The 24,057-nt window shown below is 49.7% G+C and overlaps 1 protein-coding gene and 1 non-coding gene across 2 annotated transcripts in view; one reads left to right on the forward strand and one right to left on the reverse strand.

Moving 5' to 3' along the window:
* Positions 1-585: 585 nt before the first annotated feature.
* The window catches only part of Sgsm1 (small G protein signaling modulator 1), a 70,914-nt gene continuing 47,442 nt past the window's right edge, over positions 586-24,057 (reverse strand). Inside the window, exons 17-25 of the mRNA XM_026408529.2 lie at positions 21,521-21,703; positions 20,111-20,179; positions 17,472-18,062; positions 13,359-13,483; positions 11,710-11,792; positions 8,376-8,485; positions 5,882-5,978; positions 3,673-3,840; positions 586-2,468 (exon numbers count right to left, since the gene is read on the reverse strand). Of these exons, the coding sequence (XP_026264314.2) occupies positions 2,380-2,468; positions 3,673-3,840; positions 5,882-5,978; positions 8,376-8,485; positions 11,710-11,792; positions 13,359-13,483; positions 17,472-18,062; positions 20,111-20,179; positions 21,521-21,703 (1,515 nt within the window). The 3' untranslated portion in view covers positions 586-2,379. The remainder of the gene's footprint in view (positions 2,469-3,672; positions 3,841-5,881; positions 5,979-8,375; positions 8,486-11,709; positions 11,793-13,358; positions 13,484-17,471; positions 18,063-20,110; positions 20,180-21,520; positions 21,704-24,057) is intronic.
* On the forward strand, positions 8,824-8,896 carry Trnag-acc (transfer RNA glycine (anticodon ACC)). The gene has a single exon. It is a non-coding gene; the product is annotated as a tRNA-Gly (tRNA).

Consider the following 24,057-nt stretch of genomic DNA (forward strand, 5'->3'; position numbering starts at 1 on the left):
TTCGCATCTGAACTCTGCCCAGAATGTGGCACAAATGACTTTGTGCCAGCGAAGCTCAGGGGTGGCCTTCCGCTTGCCCTCTGGGAACCTGCCATCAGGGCCTGCGGAAGAGCCTAGCTGCCCTGCTAGAGGAGGACGTGTGGCTCAGCTCCCCCTGCCCGAGCCACCAGCCAGCCAACTGTCAGCAGTGTTTGATTCTCTGGCCATCAGCTGACCACAGACGCATGAAGAAGTCCAGCCAAGATCAGAAGGCCTCCCTAGTTGGACCCACAGACCCAGAGCTACATAAAAGGCTACCCAGAACCACCACGTTTCAGGTATTGTTACGCAGCACTGCTGGGGGGACTGCTAGCTGATACACAAGGCGAGAAGTGCTTCACCTGAATCGACCTTTCCAGAGAAAACCCAGCAGCTCCCCATGTGTGCAGGGTGCAAGGGCACAGTATGGAAACCATCAGATTAAAAAAAAAGTTCTCCAAACAAAAGAAAACATAATGCAGACTTATGTTTCTCTGCTCATATATATTTTCTCTCCACATATAGACACAATTCTTCAGTAAACATTTACAAGACATGTGGCCAACACTGGGGAAAGGGAAAGAGGGCAGCTCGCAGACAGAGTCTCTCACGTTCAGCTCCAGGACACACGGACACAGACACACACAGCCAACGAAGTCTGAATGAGAGCAGGTAAACTGTGTAAATATAAAGTCACTCCAAACCACAACCACAGACACTCGGCACGCCACAGGGGAGGCAGAGGAGAGATCTTGTGCTGTACTTTGAGACTTTCTGATACAAAAATAAATAGGACTCGGGAGGCCTGGGGCCTGGGCTGTGCTCAGTACCATCCCCCTAGAGAACTGCTGAGTGGCAGAGAACACTTCTGTCCCACAGGCCCCTCTGTCTTGGGAAGCTGGGGACCAGAATGTCCCCTCCCCTAGCAGGGTGGGGCGAAGGTGACTTCCATGGGACTCTCCTCAGGCAGCAGCCAGGCCTCTGTCCATCCTGTCCCCTCGGGGGAGGGCGGAGGACAGATGCAGCAGGAGGAAGGGAGGCAGGAGAGACTCTCCCCGCCTGGTTGCAGCCTCTCAGATCTTAAATCCGCTTCCCCACTTCCTCCCATCCCAAGCTGCAGCTGGCCCTTGGTGACCCTAGAGGCAGCAGGTCTAGCGGGAGGAGCTTCCGCCCAGCCTCCTGCTCTCTGGCCTGTCCAGGTCTGTTCTTTGATGGGAGAGCTGGCCAGGTGCTCTGCCCGAGGGCAGGGGCAGGTGCTGAAGCTCGTCGTCTGTAGACTGTGCCCCTGATGGGCAGGTGCTCAGGGGACTCTTCCTGGACCCAGCCATGGCCCAGGTGCTCCCCAAGGACAGCAGAAGCCAGCTCTGCCCTGGCCAATCCCTCTCATTTCCCTCCTTTGTCCTGAGTGAACAAAGCACTTAGGGAAAGGTCGGCCCCCTGAACGAGGCTCTCCCTGCAGGCCTCTGCGCACCAGGCCCAGTGAGGTCTCCCCCAGGAAGAGGCACTGGGAGGGGGCCGAGCCCGGCCTTGAGGTGCACAGGGCCCTGCAGAGCCTGGACCTGGCGCCCACAGAAGTCCTCAGACTCCAGCTACTTGCAGGAAGATGCTTTTCTTGAAAAGAAGAAAAGAAGTGTCTCCTGGCGTCATGTCGAGGAGGGAAAACAAGCTAATGCAGCAGAGCAGCCCCAGAGTCCAGGGGAGCCTGGGGAGGACCCCGTGCGCCCTTTTTCTTGAGGGAGGCCTCAGGACAGAGGATGGCTTGGCAAAACAGGGAGGCAGCGGAGACATCTCAAATGGGGACAATTCTGCCCTGCAGGGGACATCCAGGGATGTTCTGGACATTTGGGATTATCACAACAAGCATGAGGTGGGGACAGAGCTCCTGGCATCTGGGTGGAAGCCGAGGAGGCCGCTCAGCATCCTAGATGTGTGGGGCAGCCCGCCACCAGGAACCCGCGGACCTCCAAGACAGCGCTGCGGGAGGGGCCCCCCAAGACCAGCCTTCCAGCATGTTCTTGGATGTCTCCAAAGGCCGCTTTGAGGGCACAGTGGGAGCCCCAGAGACCTCTCCAGACCTCTTCTGGACAGATGAGGAAGGGTTGGGGGACAGACAGGGCAGAGGGAAGAGGCCTCCTCCGTCCATCTGCAGCCAGACCCGCGTCGGAGGCCTTGGGCTTGGTCAATCTTTGGTCAAACAGGAAAACGTAAGGCTGGACTGACCTGGACCCACCTGCCCACGGCCAAAGCAGGGCCCTTTCTCTGGGCACAGGAGCCACGTTCATGAGCAGACTCCAGGGCGGGCGCCCAGGCCGGGCTCGGGGGAGGAAAGGAGGGCGGGAGACGGGTGCGGGTGGCGCCCCCCTACTTGTTCTCAATCAGGGTCTGCACCTTGTACACGAGGTCCCGGGCCAGCTGCAGCACCTGCCGGGTGTTGTGTCGCTCGGCCATTTCTGAAAGAGCAGAAGGCGTGCTCAGGAGCTGCTTCCTGCCCCCTCAGGGACAGCCCCGTCACACAGACCCTGCGGGCAGAGACCCTGGGCAGGGCCTGCACCGCCTGCCTCAGTTCCCTCATCTGGGGAGGTCACAGGGCCATCGCTCCAGGTTGCCATGGAGACAAAACGAGGCAGTGTTGGTCCACAGCCTGTGCTGGGAAAAGTGTTCGTCTGTCCACCCCGGTCCTACAGAGAGACGACGGGGAACCTTCAAGAAAAGAGCACGAGATTGGTGCTTCGGATGACATGGAGATGAAGAAAGCAACAGTGGGAGGGGCATGGTGGGGAGGGAGGGAGAAAAAAAGAAGAAAAATGTTTTTTTCCTGAGGTCAGATCTTCAAACCTCTAAATAGAGTGGACATTTGCCATGGAGGAACCATTTATGGGGCAAAGAGAAAAGCACTAAGACTGCAGTTCCCAAACCGGGGGCCGAGGTACCCCGGGACTGCACAGTGAACTGCACTGTGGGATAGTCAGCCCCAGACACACACATCGCCTGTCCACTTGCGGGGTTGTTCGAAGCTGCTGTGATACAATGCTGTGATACAAAGCAAGTACTGTGTGAGAAACGGGAAATAAGGGGGTGGAGTCGTAGCTGGAGTGGAGGCTGGTGAGGCCACGGTGGGTCCAACAGGCGCACACAGCCCTGGAACTGACTTAAAGAATGAAATAGAAAAGATTTCTTTCAATTTACATGCATTCCCCCCCCCCCCCCCCCCCCGCAATGGCTACTGTGTTATTAAGACATGGAAACTCATTAAGTGACTTAGCCCAAGCTGTTTACTAAATGGAACTTTTGGCCTGAGATGCTGTGATGACAATGTCATGGAGATGCTGGGCAGAGACCCTGGGTGGCCCTGAGCCGAGGGGCCTGGGAGCCTGGACACCAAGATACGAATTGCTTTTCTTTCTCTATCACATCTTCAAATGGAAAATAAGACACCCAAGAACAAGGAATGGACACCCAAGAACAAGGAATGGTCCAGTAAGTTAGAGGACAGTCACTGGGGTGTACTCTGTAGTGGTAACAAAGGGTTATACGTGAGAGCTTTTTGAACTGTTAATAGAAAAATGAGATGGAACTAGTAACAACATGTGCACAACTCCCTCGGCCCCTCCCTCTGGATGACCCCACCCCCGACGTGACCCCGCCACAGGGTACCATTGAAGAACTTGATGATGTCCGTGAAGTCCATGTTGTTCTCCAGGATGATGTCGCGGTAGACTTCCACCAGAGCCAGCGCGATGAACAGGACGTAGTGGGCGGAGGAGACGTGCTTGGCTGCCCAGATGGTCTCCCAGACGGCGAAGACGTCATCGTAGACGAGTTCTGCAGGGACACCAACACGCATGCGCATGGCAGGTCAGCAGTGCGCTCACAGGGCTGCCCTCCCTGCTGAGGATGCGGGGCCAGCCGGGCTTGGGCCTGTGTCCTGGCTGTGAGGCAGGACATGGAGCCCGGAACCCTGTCATTTGACCCTGGGAAGCCTCAGTTTCCCCCATCAGTAGAACAGCTTCCTGCGTTTCTTCCAGCTCAAGTGGAGGAACCGAGCACGTGCAGGTTTGATTGGCATGGACCTGTGCCCTCCCTGGCTTCTGCCAGGGCCCACCCTCCGCTACCCATCAGCCTGCACAGGGCAGGGCTGGCTGCTGTTGCCTGAGGTTAGTGAAGAGGTGGAAGATAGGGGTAGGTAAGAGCAAGGCTTAACTGCATGTGTAGATGCACATCATAATCCCAGTGGCTCGGGAGGCTGAGGCAGGAGGACGGCAAGTTTGAGGCCAGCCTCAGCAACTTAACGGAGGCCCTAAGCCACTTACCGAGACCTTGTGTCAAAATTAAAAAGGGCTGGGTATGTGGCTCAGTGGCTAAGACCCTGGGTTCAATCCACAGTAGCAAAAAACAAAACAAACCAAAACCAACAAAAAATAAACAACAAAACAAACAAAAAAAAATCCATAAAATTTTATTCCTAAGTATTTTATTCTTTCTGATGCTTTATTAATCTGTCTGTTCTGAGTTTAAATTTTTTTGTTGCTAGTGTATAAAAATACCACTGATTTTTGCACGTAGATGTGTATCCTGCCACCTTGCTGAGCTTATCTTTAGTTCCAATAGCTGTGTGGGTGGATTCCTTGGGGTTTTCTAAATCCTTTTTTTTGTACACAATTGTGTTTTCTGCAAACAGAAGAATTTTTACTTCTTCCTTTCCAGTGTGGAGGCTCTTTCTTCCTCTTGTCTAACTGCTGTTTTAAATTTTTTTTTTTTTAGTTGTAGGACACAACACTGTTATTTTATTTTTTAGGTGGTGCTGGGGATCGAACCCAGGGTCCTGCTCACGCAAGGCAAGCGCCCTACCACGGAGCTGCAGCCCGGCCCCAGCTTGCCTAGCTGCTGTGGCCAGCAGTTCCGGGAGTGCAGGGTGGACAAGACCAGAGCGGACACCCACGTCCTGCTCCTCATTGCAGGGGGATGTGGCCTTCACCATCACATGATGGCAGCTGGGTCACTGTGGCTTCCCATTTTTCTGGTGGAAGTCCCTCTACTCCTGGTTGGTTGGTTTGTCCTGAAGGATTAGATTTTGTCAAAAGCTTTTTTGTTTCACTGCCAAATGCTTTTTCTATGTCATGTATTAAGTGATCATGTTCTTTTTTCCCCTTACTCTATGGATACCATGTGTTACACTGAGTGCTTTTCATATGTAAATAATCTGCATTTCTGAGATAAGTTCTACTTATTAATGGTCTGGAGACCAAAAGGAGCAAGGCTTCCCATTAACTGGCTGTCAGTCCAGCTCTGGGGCCTCAGGGTGGCTGCTTCTCTCCCTGCCTCTCGCCCCATCTGTAGGGGGGCTGATACTGGTGAGAGTAAAAGAGATAAGACACCCAAGTGGGTGGCACTTAGTAAACCCCTCCAAATGTGAGTCATTCTTATTATCATATCACCCCAATGTGTATAACAGCCGTGCATCTAGAAGTGACGTCACTTCTAAGTCATGTATGACACATGCACAAAGCACCCTCTACTCCGTGGGTTTGAGAGTCTTTGCTAAGCAGCACTGAGTGGAAGAGGAGGTGGTCCTGGGGGTAGAGAGAGTGGGCTCAGATGGCTGGCTCTGCTCTTCCTTGTTCTGGATTAAATCTTCCTCAGCTTCAGTTTTCCCATCTGTGAAGCAGGACTGTCACAGTCCCCATGCAGTGTGTTTGCAAGGTCAGGCAAAAAGAAGTGGCAGAAGCTGTTAGTGCAAGTGACCAACATGCTGATCCCTTTGCTGCCTTGGCCCAGCACCCACTCAGCCTCGCCTCTGCCCTAGCGCCTCCTCTGAGGTCCTGCTCAGAGAGCCTGGGACAAGGCCCTGGTTTGAAGCGGGTACCTCGTTTGAAGTCCAGCAGGAACCAGCGGTAACAGAAGTAGAAATGGGTGTAGTCCCCGTTCTGATGCATCAGCTCAAAAAGCTCCGAATCCAGGATCTGTTAGAGGAAGAAAAAGTGGTGGTATCAGCTCCAGAGCAAGGTTGGAACAAGAGGGGACCGCTGGGTCAAGGACGGCACAAGCCCACACCACACACCAGACAGCCCTCAGCAACCAGGTGGGGTTTAAGTGGACAAAGACTATGAGTAGACGTTTCTCCAGAGACTTCCAAGTGGCCATGAGCACACACAGCACGCTTGGCATCTTTAGCCAAATGAAAACTGCAGGAGACGCCACCTCACACCCCTGGGACGGCTCAATCAGTGACAGATAATAACAAGTGCTGGCGAGGATCAGGAGAAGCTGGAGCCCCCTCCACTGCTCTGGGAAGTGGGGCAGCTACTGTGGAGAACATTTTGGCAGCTTCTCAAAAAGTTAAACACAGAGCTGCCGCGCTATCCAGCAGGTCCTCCCTAGGCACTCCCACGAGACTCCTCAACAGTCCATGGAATAATCTGACCATGGACTGCACAGCAGCACTGTTCAAAACGGCCAATGGAAACCAGTCCGGCGTCCACCAAAAGATAAATGGAGCAACAAACCGTGGCTGTTAGAAAACAGAGGGCAGAGATCTGCGGCCATCAGACACTGTGCTCAGAGGAACAGCAGCTCTGAAAGAGTCTGCGGGAAGAGAAGGGCAGCACGCACAGCCGGAGTCTTAAGTGTGCAGAAGGCACCCAAATAAAGCGAGCAGCACTAGGACAGGGAATCCACAGAGAGCGACCCAAATGACTCCAAGGGGAAAAGGACGGATCTTCCATGGCACTGTTCAGAAAACGCAGATGACATCACCACACACTGCTGCAAGTGCACCCAGGAGACTAGGGAAAAGGAAGAAGTGTGACGGGTCAGATAAGGGTAAAGTGGGTCAAGGAATCTCACTATTGGGTGGGGCAGTGCAGGAGGCTCAGGATCCAGGGAGGTTGCAGGATCTAGGGCAAGTTCAAGGTCAGCCTCAGCAACTTAGTGAGACCCTGTCTCAATATTTAAAAAACAAAAAAAGCCTGGGAGTGTAGCTCATGCTAAGAGCACTTGTCTAGCAGGAGCAAGGTCTTGGGTTTGCCAAACAAAACACAAACACAAACAAAAAAAAAAAAAAAAAGAAAGAAAGAAAGAAAGAAAGAAAGAAAGAAAGAAAGAAAGAAAAAAAGACCTTCTTGGGACAACTGATGGCTTTGGAGTATGATCTAGCCGTGTCCAATGAAGCCCCAGCACAGCTCGTGCATGCAGGAGGAGATATGCACAGAATTTCTTAATAGCACCATTTGTAAAGGCCAAAAGCAAACTCACCAATTCCCCAAATCAAAAGCAAAACAAACCAACATGGAAATAAACTAAGTGTCCACCTACAGGAAAAGGGCTACAAATGACGTGGGCCTGAGTGACTCCTAGAGTGGAAGCTGGGCTTCAGGGAAGAGGCAGTGAGCTGCACCCTTGAGGAGAGCCGCAGACCTGTCCCCCCCCCCCCCCCCCCCCCCGCACAGACACACTGCCAGATGGACAGACGCCAGTTAAGACTATTCCTACGTCTTACATGAGCCCCTGGGAAGCTTGAGACTAGGCTGTGGGCTGCACAGTCCCACGGCAGTGCATACGTGGTAGGAGGATTTTTGTGAATGTCTTTTAATGACAAGCTTCACATCTTAGAAAGGGGACTCCACTAGGAGGACAGGAATGAGGACACGCCATCCACAGGGACACATGAGGGCTGGAAATCTAAGGTTAATGCTTTGGACACTCATAAGATCATCATTTCTCTTATGCCTAAAATATTTGGTGACATTTTTTAGCTTGATCAAAAAAGTACTCAGGATTAACTTGATCACTGCTGCAATGTCATTGCAGGTGCCCAGGTAGTGACATTTCCCTGTCATTTGCTAAGGCTGATACATTTCCATTCCTTCCACTCAAAGGGGCGAATGTCTCAATTCTTCTGGGAGCAGATGGTGGGTGCTGAAGGGCTGGCATTTTTCATAGCACCTGCACACTTCAGCTTGCACGGAGTCACTGAGGGGTTCATATGACACAGATTGTCAGGCTCAGCTCCGTGTCTCTGAGTCAGGGGGGCAGAGGGAGGTAAGACTGACCTGTATTTCTAATAAGTTACTAGGTGACACTGCTGCCGCTGGTCAGGGACCCTGCAGGCCCTGTGCTCAGTACTATAAATGCATTATTTTATTTCATTTCCATAACTGTAACAATTCATTGGGAATCATATAAATGGGAAAATTACCTATTTTCCAGATGAGGAAACTGAGGCCCAGAAAGCCTAGATTTTCTAGCCAGCGAGAAGCAGAAATAGGGTTCAAATGCACCTTGACCCCAAGCTACTCAATCCTAAGTCACGGAGTGATACCTACTGGTCCCCAAAAGAGCTGACTAGATGCCGGTCATACCTGGATCAGCGACCTCATGTTGGCAAAGTGCGTGTCCATGGCGCCTCCGTGGGGAAAGTTCTGGTTCATCCTCTTCATGAGCTCTGTGAAGCAGCTGAAGGCCAGGGCCTCTGGGGCGCCAGTGAGTGAGGGACAAATGTTAGTGGTACCACTGCACAAGGCCCCCAGCTCCCCAGGGGAAGTGCTAAGCCCAGGGCTGGGTCAGAGTGTCCACAGCCAGGGGGGGAACATGGGACCGTGAAGGGCCCACTGGATTGGGTTCCAAGGGAAGCTCTCCAACCTGAGGGGGATCGTGTGCTTCTCACCCGGGAGCTCTTGGCACCCTCGTTTAGGAAATGATGGTGTGGCCGAGGCTCTTTTGAAAAGGCCTCTGTTTGTTCCAGTAAAAAGTTGACAGTGTTTTGTTGGTACCTTTTTTTTTTTCTTTTTTGAAATTCTACTGAGGGGCTGTGGCTGTGGCTCAGCGGTAGAGCTCTCGCCTACCATGTGCGAGGCCCTGGGTTCAATCCTCAGCACCACATTAAAATAAAAGTATGGTGTCCAAGTACAATTAAAAAAAAAAAAAGAAATTCCACTGGCAATTCCAAGTCTGAGAACCACTATCCTCAAGCAGCATCTCTGAGTATCGGAAGGGCTTTTATAGACAACATGCAAAGTTTTAAATTACTTTGGAAAATGCTGCTCAGATTATCTGCTGCTTAGAACACCCATGCATACACATATTTAAAAAGTAAAGGCTCTGAGAAGTCTTGTAGCAAAGAAACCTGATTCATACCATCCAGTGAGTCACAAATTTATTTGAAAAATGGTAGATTTTATTTTCCCTTGCTGAATAATTGATAACTTTGAGGAGAGCTATGCTAGACTGGAAAATTTCCCAAGGACAGTGGGATTTCATTCATTGTTTAAACACTCTGATTTATTTATGTATTGGAACCAAGGATTCAACACAGGGGTGCTTAACACTGTGCCATATCCCCAGCCCATTTTTATTTTTTATTTTGAGACGATTCTGGATAAGTTGATTAGGGTCTCACTAAGTTGCTGAGACTGGCCTCAAACCTGCCTCAGACTCCTGAGCCACTGGGATTATAGGCATGCACCCCTACACCCTGTTTAAGACTTTATTTTTACAACAGTTTAGATTTATAGAAAAACTGAGAAGACAGCAAAGTTTTCTCACATGGTCCACATCCAGTTTCCTCTGTTATTAATATCTTTACGGGAGCATGGCTCATTTGTTATAGCTAATGAACTAATACTGATACATCATTAACTAAATTCTGTCCGTATTCTGGTTTCCTCAGCAGTCACCTATTGTGCTTTCTCTGTGGAAGGACTTCATGCTGTGTGGCCCATCACACACAGCTGTCCTGGCTCCTTAGGTTCCTCTGGGCTCCCGCGTTTCTCAGGCTTTCTTGTTTTTAATGTCCTCGACAGTCCTGAAGAGTCCTGGTCGGGTATTATTTTTATAGGATGCTCCATTACGAGCAGGAGAATTTGATGTTCTTCTCACAATGAGATGAGGTTATGGGTTTTGGGAGGAAGATCCCAAAGATAAAGGGCATTTTAATTGAATCATGTCCAGGATACACACTGTGAACACGACCTATGACACATGACGTGGGTCTTGGTCACTCTGCAGAGGGAATGTCTGTCCTTGTGTTGCACCACTGTGATGTTCCTCTCATTTCCAGCCCCACCCCCTCTCAACCTGGATCTTTGGGAAGGAGTGAGGTCCATGCCTAAGAGTGGGGACTCCCTCCCTCCCTCCCTTTCTTCCGTGGTGTTGGGATGTTGCAGCCAATGCCACCTCAGCAGTTCTGTCTTCAAGCCCATGAACATGGATGTCTTTTTATAGTTTAGGTTTTCTTCCATTTCTTCCAAGAATGTTTTCTAGTTTTCAGGGCACCCTCCTTGCCCTTCTGTTATATGTGCTCCTAAGTGTCCTGTGTGTGTCATAGATGCTATTGCAAATGGGACTGTTTTCCTTATTTCATTTTGGAATTGCTTGTTCCAATTCTACTCTGTTATCATCCCTGTTGTTGTGATTTAATCATCAGCTAAAATAAGACCAGCTCCGGAGGCTGAATGGAAACACAATAGACTTTGGTTTATTGATCTCATATCCTGCAAAATCGATGTATTTATTAGTTCTAATATATTTTTTATTCTGTAGGATTTTCTACAGCAAAGTCATGCCAACTGGGAACACAGTTCTGCTTCCTCTCCAGTGGTTTCTCTTCCTTCCTGACCTGCCCGTGCTGGACCCACAGTGGAGAAAGCAGACATCTTTATCTTGTTCCAGATCCAAGGGAATGTGCTCGGTCTTTCCCACTGAGTTTGATGTTGATGGTGGGTTTTCCATAGATATTGCTTGTCATGTCAAGGTCCCCTTCTGTTCCTAGTTCATTGAGTGTTTTTATCATGAAAGGTGTTGGTTTTATCATGTTTTTCTTTGTCTATTAAGATGAACTTTTTTTTGCCTGCAATTTTATTGATGCAGTGAATAGTGCCTATTATTTTGTATGTTGAACCCCTTGGCATCCCTGGGGTAAATCCCACTTGGTCATGGACTGTAATCCTTTTTATTTCTGGTTGGGGGTGTAGTTTAGTGTTAGAGCACTTTCCCATCGTATGTGAGGCCCTGGACTCAAAACCCCAGCATCATAAAAACAAAACAAATTGAAACACCTCACTTATTATATCTTGTTGGAGTTAGCCTGTTGGTATTTTGTGGAGGATTTCTGCATTCATATCCATGAAAGATATTGGGGTGCAGCCTTCCTGTGATGGCTGTGTCTGGTGTGGGCGACAGGGTGGTGATAAGGAGCTCAGCACTTATCCGAGGGCTGCCTCCCAGATGAGTTGGGATGCCTGCCTTCCTTCCTTCCTTCCTTCCTTCCTTCCTTCCTTCCTTCCTTCCTTCCTTCCTTCCTTCCTCCCTTCCAGATACTAGGCATTGAACTTGGGCCTGGCTCATTTCCTTTCCTTTTTTTTTTTTTTTTTTTTTTTATGGAAGAGTCTGTGAAGAAGTTGTGTTAAATCTTCCCTGAATATCTGGTAGCGCTCACAGTTAAGCCACCTGGGCCTGGTTCTTCTCTGCCGTCACTCACGTCTGTACAGTCGGTAGCTAGCAAAGGCCTGGCTGGGTTTCGGTGTTGGACACCTGGTGCAGGAGGACTCTGTTCACTGGGACCCTGATGTGGTGCCCAGACAGGTATCCTGAGCCCCTGCCCTGCTCATTCCATGGACCCACTGAGTGAGGGTCACTCCCTTCCCTGCAGTGGGAAGGATCTGACCCCCGAGTCTACAGCAGAGGGGACCCACTCACCATCATCCAGGATGACCAGCAGCGGAGCCAGAAGGTCACACATGCCTTGGACATAGCCGATCTCAATGTGCTGCCAGATGTAGCTATGAGAGAACAGGGGCCAGTGATACCGCCACCAGCCACCTCCTGTTACCCCTCCTCTAGATGGTGCCCTCAGCCCGACACCTGCATGCCCATCCTGTCTCACACTCCCCAGACACCTGGGCACAGCCACCTGGATGGCCCTCCCAATGTCCTGCTCAAGGGGGCCACTGCATGCTCAGAAGCCTTCACAAGGGTGCTGTTGGGTGGGGTGACATCCAGACTCCTTTACTGGGGTACAGGACTCAGCGCCTCCCAATTCATCTCAGAGCCCCACGCAGCACCTCCAGTGCCTCTTCCTCCCCAGCCACGTGGAGGTCTCCCTCCCCACAGACAAACCACACAGTTACGTCCCTGCACCTTTGCCCTAGGGGGTCCCGCTTTCGGAAACTCTGATCAGCCTCTTATTAATAACAGCTAGTATTTTCTGAGTATTTTCTATATACTTAGGCTGATACACATTTACCGCATCTTTTAAGATAATCATATATCTTAAAAGATATATGATTATGTATTTCAAGATAATCATACAAATTATGATAATCATATAAGATAATCATATAAAATAAATATCATCATTACCACTCTTCACAGATGAGGAGACTGAGGCATGCACAGGTAAGTGCTTTCCCCAGAGTCATAGACCTAATGGTGGGGGGCGGAGGCAGTTTCTGGACCCAGGAAGCCTCACTTGAGGGTATATGACCTTAAACTCCATGGCCAGTGGTTTCTTCAGTCATTTCAAAAAAATTTTCTCCAAGTCTCTCTGGAGAGTCCCCACCTCTGTGAGACTCCCCATGACCTCTCCCTAAGCTCATAACCAGAAAAAGTCAGTCTATTCTTCCTCCTCCCCAGCACTTTTCTCATTTACATATAACATCTGTCATTCAGTTGGAAACTTTAAAATACATCATGTCATGTAATACACACTCATATTGCAGTGCACAGAATACGACATAAGATTATATGATCATTAAACACCATCCATGTGGCTATGGAAGATATTTGCCACGTGGCTAGCTGGTATTACTTCTGTGGGAGTGTCACTGACAGGCAGAGATGAAGAAGTTTCTCTTTGCATCTTAGGACCTTCTGATATCCTTAATTGCTGCAGATTTTTAATATGCCTGGGCCAGTTTTACTTCTTAAGAGATGCCAATAATAATTTTTAATGAACAGAAATAAGTAGCCTTAGATCTTGGCTTAAAAGAAAGAAAAGGATAGATTTTAGATAGAGATGTGGCTGTGAGTCCCCCTGAGTTGTGGTCCAGTGAGGGCACCGGGTGGCCCCCTCTGAGTTTCCACATCCTGTCACAGAGCATAATAATTACTCCTTAGAGCTGTTGAAGGAATAAATGAGCTGAGGATAGTAGGGGTCTTGGGACAGTGCCTGGTATACAGTAAGCACTCAATAATCACTCTCTTTTATCATTACTGTTGTTATTTAATTGTCAGTGTGGGTTAAAAATAGACCAGCTTCAGAGGCTGAACGAAGTTCCGCCTGGGCTCACCACAGCCCCACGGGGTCCCCCTGCCACGCCCCTCCCCCAGGTCTCCCAGGACACCACCTGCACATGATGTTGCGCAGCTTCTCCAAGTTGGCGGGTGTGAAGTACCAGTAGTTGCGGTCACACCTCTGCACGTCCTTCTCGATGCGGTGCAGATTCACGGTGTACAGGTCCAGCAGCTCCGGCTGTGGGTGCCCAGGAGAAGAAAAGAGATTATCCCCAAACTCCCCACTGGGGGGCAGAACCCCGTTCCTCCTCCTGACCCTTTCCTGTGGACAGGGAAGAGAAGGTCTCCTGGCAGGGCCAGCTGGGGTTTATTTATTTATTTGCACACTTTCTGGGAAAGCCTCTTTGAGTTTGTATGTTCTGTTCCTTTTTAAATAAAACAATCTCACGAAATGCACAAAATCATTATCCCCATTTTACTAAAAAAAAAAAAAAAATCAAGACTTGGGCTGGGGTTGTAGCCCAGTGCTAGAGCGCTTGCCTAGCAGGTGTGAGGCCCTGGTTGGTTCCTCAGCAACACATAAAAATAAATAAATGAAGGTATTGTGTCCATCTAAACTAAAATTTCCACCAAAACAAGACAAAACAAACAAGACTTGGAGTTATAATCGTAGCTGGAAGTGCCCCCCACCGTAGAAAACTGCAGAAGGGTGAAGGAACTGAACCCGGGTCCAAGTCTGGTACCATATTAGACCAGATCCTGTGGTCATCGACTGATGCAATGGCTCAATAATAAGCAAGAAAGGAAGGAATATTCAGGATCAAAAACGAACTAGAGCAGGGCCCAATAGGACACGCCTGTCATCCCAGCAGCTCAGGAGGCTGAGGCAGGAGGATCATGAGTTCAAAGCCAGCCTCAGCAATTTAGCAAGGCCCTAAGCAACTCAGTGAGACCCTGTCTTTAAATAAAATGCAAAACAGGGCTGGGGATGTGGCTCAGTGGCCTAGTGCCCCTGAGTTCAATTCTTGGTATTAAAAAAAAAAAAAAAAACCCAAAAACCACAAAAAACCCCCAAACCAAACAAACAAAAAAACCAACCAAACAAAAAATCCCCCAAAACAATATATAACAAAACAAAACAAAACAAACAAACAAAAAACCCCAGAAAAACAAGAAAATACTAAAACTGGCTTTGCCTTGAGGGTAGCTGCCAAACCAGAGAAATCAAGCTTGGATTCAACCATCTATAGCCCTTGCCAAGGTGAGTCCTAGTAAGAGACCTTCCGCAGCAACACAGCACCCCAAAGAGCCAGAGCCTCAGTAAGGGAAACCTATGAAATTGCCTGCTCACCTTCTGGGGCCTGAACGTAACTGCTCGATTGCACTTTGAACACAGATGCCAAATTCAGTGTAAAAGCTATCTCCCTGGATAATTAAGCCCCAAATCAAGTTTATAACTCATGCAGGTTTCTAACCCAATTCCCACTGCCTAGGTGGTCTGAAAGACTGGAGAATTTAAAGTCATCTCAGATTTGTTATGCCTCTGGGACTGGGATGAGGCAAAGGAAGGAATCAACCTTTCACCTAGGCCTTAACAGATAACACTCCATGAAATATAAGCTTATGTCCAAACACCACAAGATGCTCAGAGAAAGAGGACCCCAAATAACAGCTGGCATGAACAAAGATGGCAGAATTAGAACCAAAAGAGCCTCTGTTACTGGAAGCATCAGGGACAGAGGATAAAATAAGTGTTTAATATATTTACAGAAATAAGAGGTCAAAGAAATAGCAACTCTATAAAATAATCAAACAGTCACAGCATATATGAAAAAATTCAAGAAGGAGGTTGTCTTTGCAGAGATGACAGTCAGCTCCCTGACTTGCTAACAGTAGTGAAGGCAACTGGAAGAAAGTGCAACAATGTCTTCAAAGCCCAGAGGTGTCCTGACTTAGGATGGGGCTGAGGCCTGACCCCTGTGTCATAAGGAGCACTGCAGGGCTTCACTGCACAGTGCGCTCTGCAGTATGGGGGTGTTTTGTCCTTATGATGGTGCTGCTGACTGCCAGCTGTGGTCACTGCCGCTGTCCAGCAATCAAGAGAAAAGATCATACTACATACTACTAGCCCAGGAAAAAAATCCACTGTCAGCTTCAAAAGTCATAAATCAAACCATTCTAAATTGAGGACCATCTGTACTAAGAAAAAAATCACTGCGATCTGGAGTCTCATATTCAGTACAAATATCTTCAAGACCGAGGGCCACATGAGTCTCACTCCAGATGAACGGAGGCCCATCTACTCAGGAAGGCACTTCGCACGGAGACGGAGACCCCAGGCCAGGGGCCCGCCACATAAGAAGGCAAGAAAAGCCAAATGGGGGACAGAGCTCACTGAGGCATGAGCCCCACCCAAACAAGGGTGTCAAGTTAGAAGAAGGGAAACTGGGGGACAGAGGCTGGAGTGAGATGGAAGGGACCTGGAGAGGGGGCGGGAGGAAGGTCGGGACACACCTGCCTCAGGTACAGGCTGAACTCTCCAGATACACAGAGCACACAGAAAGCCTGCCAAGTCTAAATGTTGGAGGGACCCAGAAACCCGGCAAGGATTTGGGGCAGTGAATTGGTGATAAATATTCAAGAAACTAAGGAAAGAAAGCAAACAAATGAAGACACATCCAGGACATTTTTTTTTCTTCTGCAAAAAAAGTCAACACAGCTGACTTCATGGCCCAGAGGAGACACCTAGGATCCTGTGAACCTGAGTGACCATTTAACCAAGATCATTACGTAGCTGTGCTGGAAAGATGGGTGTGGCCAGTGTCCCTTGTGAAGTGACAGGTCTGGATGGAGAAGGACGTGGGAGCCAAAAATCTACTTCCATAATGGGGGTCACTGATAACGTCTAAAACTGGAAAAAAAAAAGATCAAACAGCAATAATACAAGTGTGTTTGAGCTATGGGGTGGAATCAGACATCAGGGCACAATAAGTAAGATGGTTGCCCTGGGGAGGGCTGATGGGGAGGAGGGGTGAGCTCATGGTTCTGTTCTTTTTCTTCCTTTCTTTTTTTTCTTTTCTTTCCTTTTTTAAGAGGCAGGATCTTCCTATGTTGCTCAGGCTGGCCTCCAACTCATGGGCTGGAGTGATCCTCCTGCCTCAGCCTCCCGAGCAACTGGAACTACAGGTGCACCACTGAGCCCAGCCCAACATCTGGTTTTCATAGTTAGCTTCGTCCAGATGTTTGACCCTTTAAATTATGGGCTTGCACATCTTTAATAGGAAAAAAAAATCTTTTAAAGAAATGTGTACACTAGGGGTGGCTTGGAACATCTTCCTTTCAGATGATGCCTTCTGGCCTGGACTTATTGGCACATTTAAAGGATATCAGACCTTAGTCAAAAGCATGAAGGTGACTGTGGAGCTGCTGGAGATCGGGTGCTCACTGTGTGCCACACACCCAGGACTTCAGAGTATGAACTGAAAATAACTCAAGAAGGTGCCAGGCAGATAGGGAGACCTAGGCGCAGGAGCACTGAAGTGATTTGCTAAAGCTGGGGTCTGAGCCTGGGAGTGCTCACTGTGAAGCCTGTGTCCCCCAGTCCCCCATGGTGGGGCATCCCTTGGCTGAAATCTCTGGACCAGGGGTGTTTGGGGATGCTTAGGCTTTGGGGACACATCTGTATCTATGTCTATATCTATACCTGATGAGATATGGTGGGACAGGACCTGTGTCTACACATGAATCCATTTATGCTTCATATGCACCTCTCCCCCTGTCCCGAAGGTAATTTTCTACAGTATTTTGAATAACTTTGTGCCTTCTGACTGCAGCCCATCCCACGAGGTCAGATGTGGAGTTTTCTGTTTGGTGGATTAAGTTGGTAATTGGATTTGGGGTATGGAGTCCTCTGCTGAATAGATTCTGTTTTGTTTTTGAAGAGAGGGTCTCGCTCTTCTCCCCAGGCTGGCCTCCTGCTTGTGGGCTCAGGGATCCTCCTGCCTCAGCCTCCCGAGGAGCTGGGATAACAGGTGCTGGCCACTGAGCTTGGGCACTTTGGAGTCTGGTGGGTTTTTAGATTAGGGACACTCCTCTCTCCCAACCCGGGTGTGTGCAGTGAATCCTGGTAACGGTGACGAGGAAAGGAAACCAAGCAGCTGCAGCTCTAAGGTTGGGTCTCTCTGCCCCACCCCTGCAGCGGGATGGAGGAGAGTCAGGTGACTTACTGAGTAGGTGACGCCGCTGGACGACACCGGGGACGCCTCATTGTTGGCCGAAGTGGTCACCACCAGGGAAGCCAGGGCGGGGAAGAGGCTCTCCATCTCGGGCTCCTCCGAGAGGTTGTCCTCACTGTCCGCCTGGCTGCGCTTCTCGGCCTCGCAGCCCCGCCAGCCCTCCCCTGTCACACCGTCCTTCTCGGGCAGGGCCACGTCCATGCTGCCAGCGATGGACATGAACTCGTCTAGGCTCCCGTTGGCCAGGCTGTCGCTCTCCAGTCGGTCCTGCACTGCCAGCTCCTCGCGAGGGGCCTCGTCCCTTGAGGTGGTGGCCTCACTGCTCTGCCCGTCGTCCACGCTGTTGTCCCCAGGTGGAAGGGCCGGGGGCGCGCTCCGCTGGGCGTCCAGGACGCTGTCTTCGGTGCTGAGGCTGGGCTCCGAGTGCTCTGAGAGGCCGGAGGAGAAGTTGTGGGAAGATGGATGGCCAGAGTCTGGGGAGCACGGGCCGTTTTCTAGGTTCCCGTTGGGGACCTTGGGCTGTTTCTCCTCCAGTCGGCCTTCTCCTTCCACCTGCTCTGCCTCATCGACGGACTCAAACACCTGAGCAGAAGGTGAACAGGGACAGAGGTGAACAGGACAGCTGGGTATCCATGGTGACACTGTCAAACAGCAACCTGATACTCAACAACTGGGGATTGGTATCAGGATGGAATTTGAATGCACTGGAATACTATACAGCGGGAAAAGTGTATTTTATGCTCCATTTGTAACAAGTAAGTGATACGTGCTTATATATGCATGAATAACTCAGAAATAACAAGAAAGCATTACAGCCCTCTGAAGAGGGCTACCAGGGAACTGTAATGCATCATATAGACTTTCACCATGAATTCTTTTTTTCTTGTACTGGGAATTGAACTCAGGGGTGCTTAACTACTGAGCCATGTCCCCAGCTATTTTTTATATATTTTCTTTAGAGACAGGGTCTCGCTGAGTTGCATAGGGCCTCTCTTAGTTGCTGAGGCAGGTTTTGAACTTGCAATCCTCCTGCCTCAGCCTCTGGAGATGGTGAGATATAAATAGGCGTGTGCCATTGTGCCTGGCTCACCATGAGCTTTTTAAAAAACTAAACAATTAGTGAATGTCAGGAACAGGCTAAAAAACATATCACATGAAATTATCTGTGGAATTCATTTTAAAGACGTATTGGTGATTCTTTGTGTCCTAATGGCCTAAGGACAGACAGTAAAAGACCACAGACTACATTCCAAAGTCATTTGCAGTATTTCTTCTCTCTACTGACTTGATTTATGGTTAATTATGTATGTTGCTTAGTTTTTTTAAAATTTCTTTTTCATTCAGTGTATAAAAGTTTATCTAACCCCAGAGTCAAAATTAGAACTTTTTGACTCCAAAGTCAAAATGAGAAAACCAACCTCAGGGACTCACAGCTCCCCCCCACCCCACTCCCCTCTCCTGGGTAAGCACTTTGGGTAGTTCTGGTTTCTCTTTCCACTGTATTTGAAAATGAATGTGATTGCATACATGTATCCACATTTCCCCTTCTACACAAAAGTTGTCATCCTCTGTACCTTTCTTTGCAACTTGCTTTTTCTTTAATATTGAGAGAGATGGAAGTAAGTGTTTTCATCTAGTTTACCGGAAAGTCAACAAGGAATATATACAATCACATTTAGGTAGAAAATTTTAAAAACTACCAAATGCTGCTACATGTTATCTGCATATTTCAGTTGTGAAGAGCACAGTGGGCTGCTGATGGTTATTTTCAAGGCAGGCAGGGGGATGAGGGAAGACAGAAGCAAGTTTGGCTTTCTCTGCAGTGTTTTAATGTTCTGCTGGGAGAATGGATTCACATGGAGTCGGTCTCCCATTATCCCCAGATTCCACATCCACAGATTCAACCAGCTGCATATTGAAAATATTTGGAAAAAAAAAAAAAGACCGCATCTGTGCTGGATGTGTGTATAATTCTTTGTATGTGAATAATTCCTAGTCATTATTCCTAAAAAATTCAATATAGCTAGTATTTCAATAGCATTTACATTGTGTTGGGGACTCTAAGTCATCCTGAGTATACAGAAGGCTCTGCAAATACTGCACCATTTTACATAGGATCTGCGCATCCCTGGAGTTTGGTATCCATGGGGGCTCCTCGAACAAGTCCCCTGGATACCAAGGGACAACTGTATTAGTTGTGTCGCTAAAAGGTGCATTTTGAATGCTAGAATAAAAAGCTAAAACACAGTAGGGAAGAAGAGAAGTCCGTTGTATTAGACCCAGGGGAATGAAGGGAGGGGAGGGGAGTGGGGAAGACGGTGGCATGAGTCGGACATTACTATCCTACATGCACATATGATCACACGACCAGGGTTACTCTACATTCTGTATGACCAGAAGAGTGAGAATAAAATATCGAGAAAGGTGGGATTCAGTGTTCTATACTCCATGTATGTATGATATGTCAGAGTACATTTACCGTCATGGATGACTAATAAAACAAAAATGCACGCACACACACACATAAAAATGCTAAAACACAAACCAAAGATGGTGGCCATCCAATGCCCGCTACCCTGGGGGACATGGTGGGGTGTGGGCGGGAGGGGGCAGGGCCTCTGGAAGGTCACCTGTGTGCTGCTGCTGGAGTCGCTCTGTAGGCGGAGGTTCTGGCGGCCGGAACTGCAGCTCTGGGAAGACTGAGAGGAAAGGGGCGTCAGAAGAGCGGGTGAGGCTCAGGGGGACTGCTGGGCCAGAGCCAGGAGGCCTGGTCCCTCGCTGTCCCTGGTTAGGAGACGTCACCCCTGGAGACATCAGCTTCCCAGCTGTAAGACGAAGGAGGTGGCATCCCTGCTCCCCAGAGTCGCCTCAGAGATGACTTGGGCCTCCACATCCCCACCCCTCCTCCTCTGTCACGAGAGCACCCACCCCCAACTGCTCTGTGGAACTTGCTTCTGTCCCTCAGCATCTGCGTTCCCGGGACAGCATGCCAGGCTAGCTTGCTGGAGGGCGAGGCACATGGAGCAGGGCCGAGTCCCTCACACAGGTGACACGGCCCAACCTAGATCAACACCTTCAGGTGAACAGTCACTGGCAGCTGGCCTCACAGAGAGCCCCACCCAGGCATGCTCAGAGCTGAGCTGCTGGGCTGACCTGTGGACTAGTGAGCAAAGCTAACGAGGCCCATGCTGGTGGCTGAAGTCACTGGGTTTGGGTGGCTGGTTGTTAGGCCAGCTCTGTGGCCACAGGAAGGACACATCACTGGTGAGGAAGCACTTTTTTCCTGCTTTGACCTGTTCAGCTGGTGGTTATGTAAGGGTGACATGTCCGCCTTGGCTACTGGGACATTCCTGACAGTACCTGGCACACAGTAGGTACTTGATAAGCATTTGCTGAATACATGGAAGACAGAAGTCAGGCACTGTGCGAGTCATTTGATATGCATGCCTTTGTTTTTTTTAGATGTTGATGGACCTTTATTTTTTAATTTTTTAAAAATATTTATTGCTTAGTTGTAGTTGGACACAATACTTTTATTTATTTATTTGTTTTTATGTGGTGCTGAGGATGGAACCCAAGGCTGCACATGTGCGAGGCAAGCGCTCTACCACTGAGCCACAACCCCAGCCCCTGGACCTTTATTTTATTCGTTTATTTATATGCACTGCTGAGAGTCAAACCCAGTGCCTCACACATGCCAGGCAAGCGCCCTGTCACTGAGCCCAGACCCAGCCCAAACCTGCACTGTCCTGCTGGAGCTGTACACAGACCTCTGTATGACTGATTATTCTGTTTAGATACAGAAATGAAGGCCAGGAGGAAAGGTCATGCAGGACACCCCAGGGCTGACACTGGAATTTGAACTCAGGTATGGTTCCAAAGTCACCCCCTCAAAAAAATAAAGAGCAGTTAAGGGTGAGGCGGTCAACTGTCCCAAGGCCTAGGATATGCCACCCTTGCCCCTCTCTCAAAATCATCTGATGGAGAGATCCAGCCTCCCCTCCCATCCCCTCTGGCACCCCCGGCCAGCTGTCCTTCACCTCATTGCTGATGGTGGAGTCCCTGTGCATCATCCGGTGCAGGTGGCTGTCCAGGCTGGCCCCCGAAGAGCATTTGGCCAGGGCGGCTGCATGGGACTCCCGCTCCCTTTGCCGCACGATGGCCTCGCATCCCAGCCACTCTGACATGGTCTGTGCGTAGCAGGCATGGATCTGCTCATCCACCTGCCGGGGTGGATCAAAGTGAGCCAGGGTGCAGGAACTGGGCCCAGGGCAGACTCAGCCCAAAGGTCCTGCAGGGAGCTTCCATTAACTGAGCACCTACTAGGAGATGCCTGGCACTGGCCAGACCTGAGAATACACCAGTGAGCGAGGCTCCTTCCTCCCCTTCCTTCTTCCTGCCCCACTGTGTGCTGGACAGTCTCCAGCTCTGGAGGTAACAGAGGGAGAAGATTGTTTCTTTCCTTATTTTACCACCATGCTTCTCTGCTTCCGCATCCCTTTGCTTACTCATTCATTTAATTTGAAAGTACCTACTGTGCACCAGGCACCTAGTTAGGCATGTGGAATACAAGATGAGCAGGATTCTAACCCCCACCCACCCATCTACCCACTCACTCTGTAGTTTGCTGAGAGCCTCCTGCCTGTCCAACATGGGCCTAGGAGCCGGGATACAAAGATGAGAAAAACCAACTCACTTCCCTTCCCTATAGCCAGTGCCTGATGGAAGGGGCACAGATTTCAAGCCATTCCCTGTGGGATGTCAGCAGGTAGGGGGACTCCCATTGTCCTGGGTTACACAGCCCAGGTGACCAGGGTTCTGAGTCTACCAGACATCTGGGCATGTTGCAGCAGACAGCCCGCCTGCACAGGGTGTGCAGGGGACAGGTGCAGGGGCTGTTCCCTGTGGCCACTCAGACAGGGGCTCCAGCCCTCCTAGCCCGAGGCCCTAGGCTTCTACCTCCCTCCCTAGGACTTCTCCAGACCCACCCACCTCCCAGTTCCAGCTCCACCCCAGGCCAAGCTCCTCCCCACTCATGACCTAGAACCCTCCTCTCAGGTCCCTTCCTGTCCAGCTGGTCCCTCCTCTCTGTGCACCACTCAGCAGCCTCCATCCTCATTTCCTCTCCAGCCCCAGCTTCCGCACTGGCCCCTACCCCTAGCCCTTCATGTTCTAGCAGCTCACACCACCGCCCCCCGGCATGTTGGCCCCTTCCAGGCCTTTGCTCTGTTGTCCCCTCTTCCTGAAAGCCCCTCCTCATCCTCTTGCCTAGAAAGCAATTCTAGGGTTCCACGGGCTCCCCCAGGGGTCACCTTCCACCTGCCACTCTCTCCTGCCTGGCTTAGGTGCCACCTCTGGGCTCTTTCAGCCCTAGAGTTGGCTTCTGTCACATCAGTGACCATGGCCACCCTGATACACCTTAAGAGCTTACCTAGTGCCCCTCTGGTTCCTAAGCCCTGAGCACAGGCCCAGCACCCCAGAGTCCCAGTTCCTCTGAGTGGAGCTCACACTAGGTGACGGAGGTGACTAAGTGACTGAGGTGACTCTGGTCAGTCCACTGGGTGGGTCCTCATGATACGGACCACAGGAAGTCTCCTCTCTTAACGCTCCTCCGATTCCTCCATCAGGCCAGCCTGGTACTACTGGGTCATCACTATGTTCTCAACACTGTGACTGCCCTTCTTAAGAAGTCACTATTACTGGACATGTAGCATTCGTGTACAGTGATGGGTATGGTGTGACAATTCAATGTCTGTGTCTACACCTATGATCGGATCAGGGTCACCGACATTTTCTTCTCTCTAAGTATCTGTCATCTGTGCTGGGACCCCTAGAGCTCCACCCCTCCACTCTGTAATCCACTCTCTTCTGCACAAGAATGTTAAGGGAGTTCATTTTCAAAAGACAAATGTCAGTCAATAATGGTACAGGTGGTGACAGACGGGGGGCTAAAGCACCAACAGGTTTTGAAAACTTAGAGAACGTAAAATACATGTTAAGATGGTAATATGTTGGTACATTGGACTTAATAATAAAATATATTTTTCACTTTGATGAAATGTCACAGAAACACACACACACACACACACACACACACACACACACACAAATATAAATACTGGTGAGATCCCAGCGAGGCCTGGGGTCTGGCTAGTTGTACTGAGCCAGTGTCTTTGCAACATTCTATTATACAAGAAGGAAAGTGGTGAAAACTGTATGATGGGGACACAAGACTCCTGTTACAGTTTAGGTATGAGTGTCCCCCAACAGCTCATGCGTGAGGCAATGCAACAATCTGCAGAGCTGAAACAATTAGATGATGAAGATTATGGATATGGATCAACTGGGCCATACCCTCAGGGTGTGGCGGCAGGAGGGGGGTCACTGGGCTGAGCCTTTGGAGTACACATTTTGTCCCTGATAAGTGGCGGTCTATCTCCACTCTGTTGCCATGTCCTGAGCTGTCTTCCCTCACCACGCCCTTCCGCCATGACCTTCTGCCTCAGGCCCAGAGCTGCGGACTCAACCTCTGTAGATGAAGACCCCTGAGACTGTGAGTCAAAATAAGCCTTTTTTC

Source organism: Urocitellus parryii, chromosome 3 (assembly GCF_045843805.1).
Source record: "Urocitellus parryii isolate mUroPar1 chromosome 3, mUroPar1.hap1, whole genome shotgun sequence".
Taxonomy (NCBI): domain Eukaryota; kingdom Metazoa; phylum Chordata; class Mammalia; order Rodentia; family Sciuridae; genus Urocitellus; species Urocitellus parryii.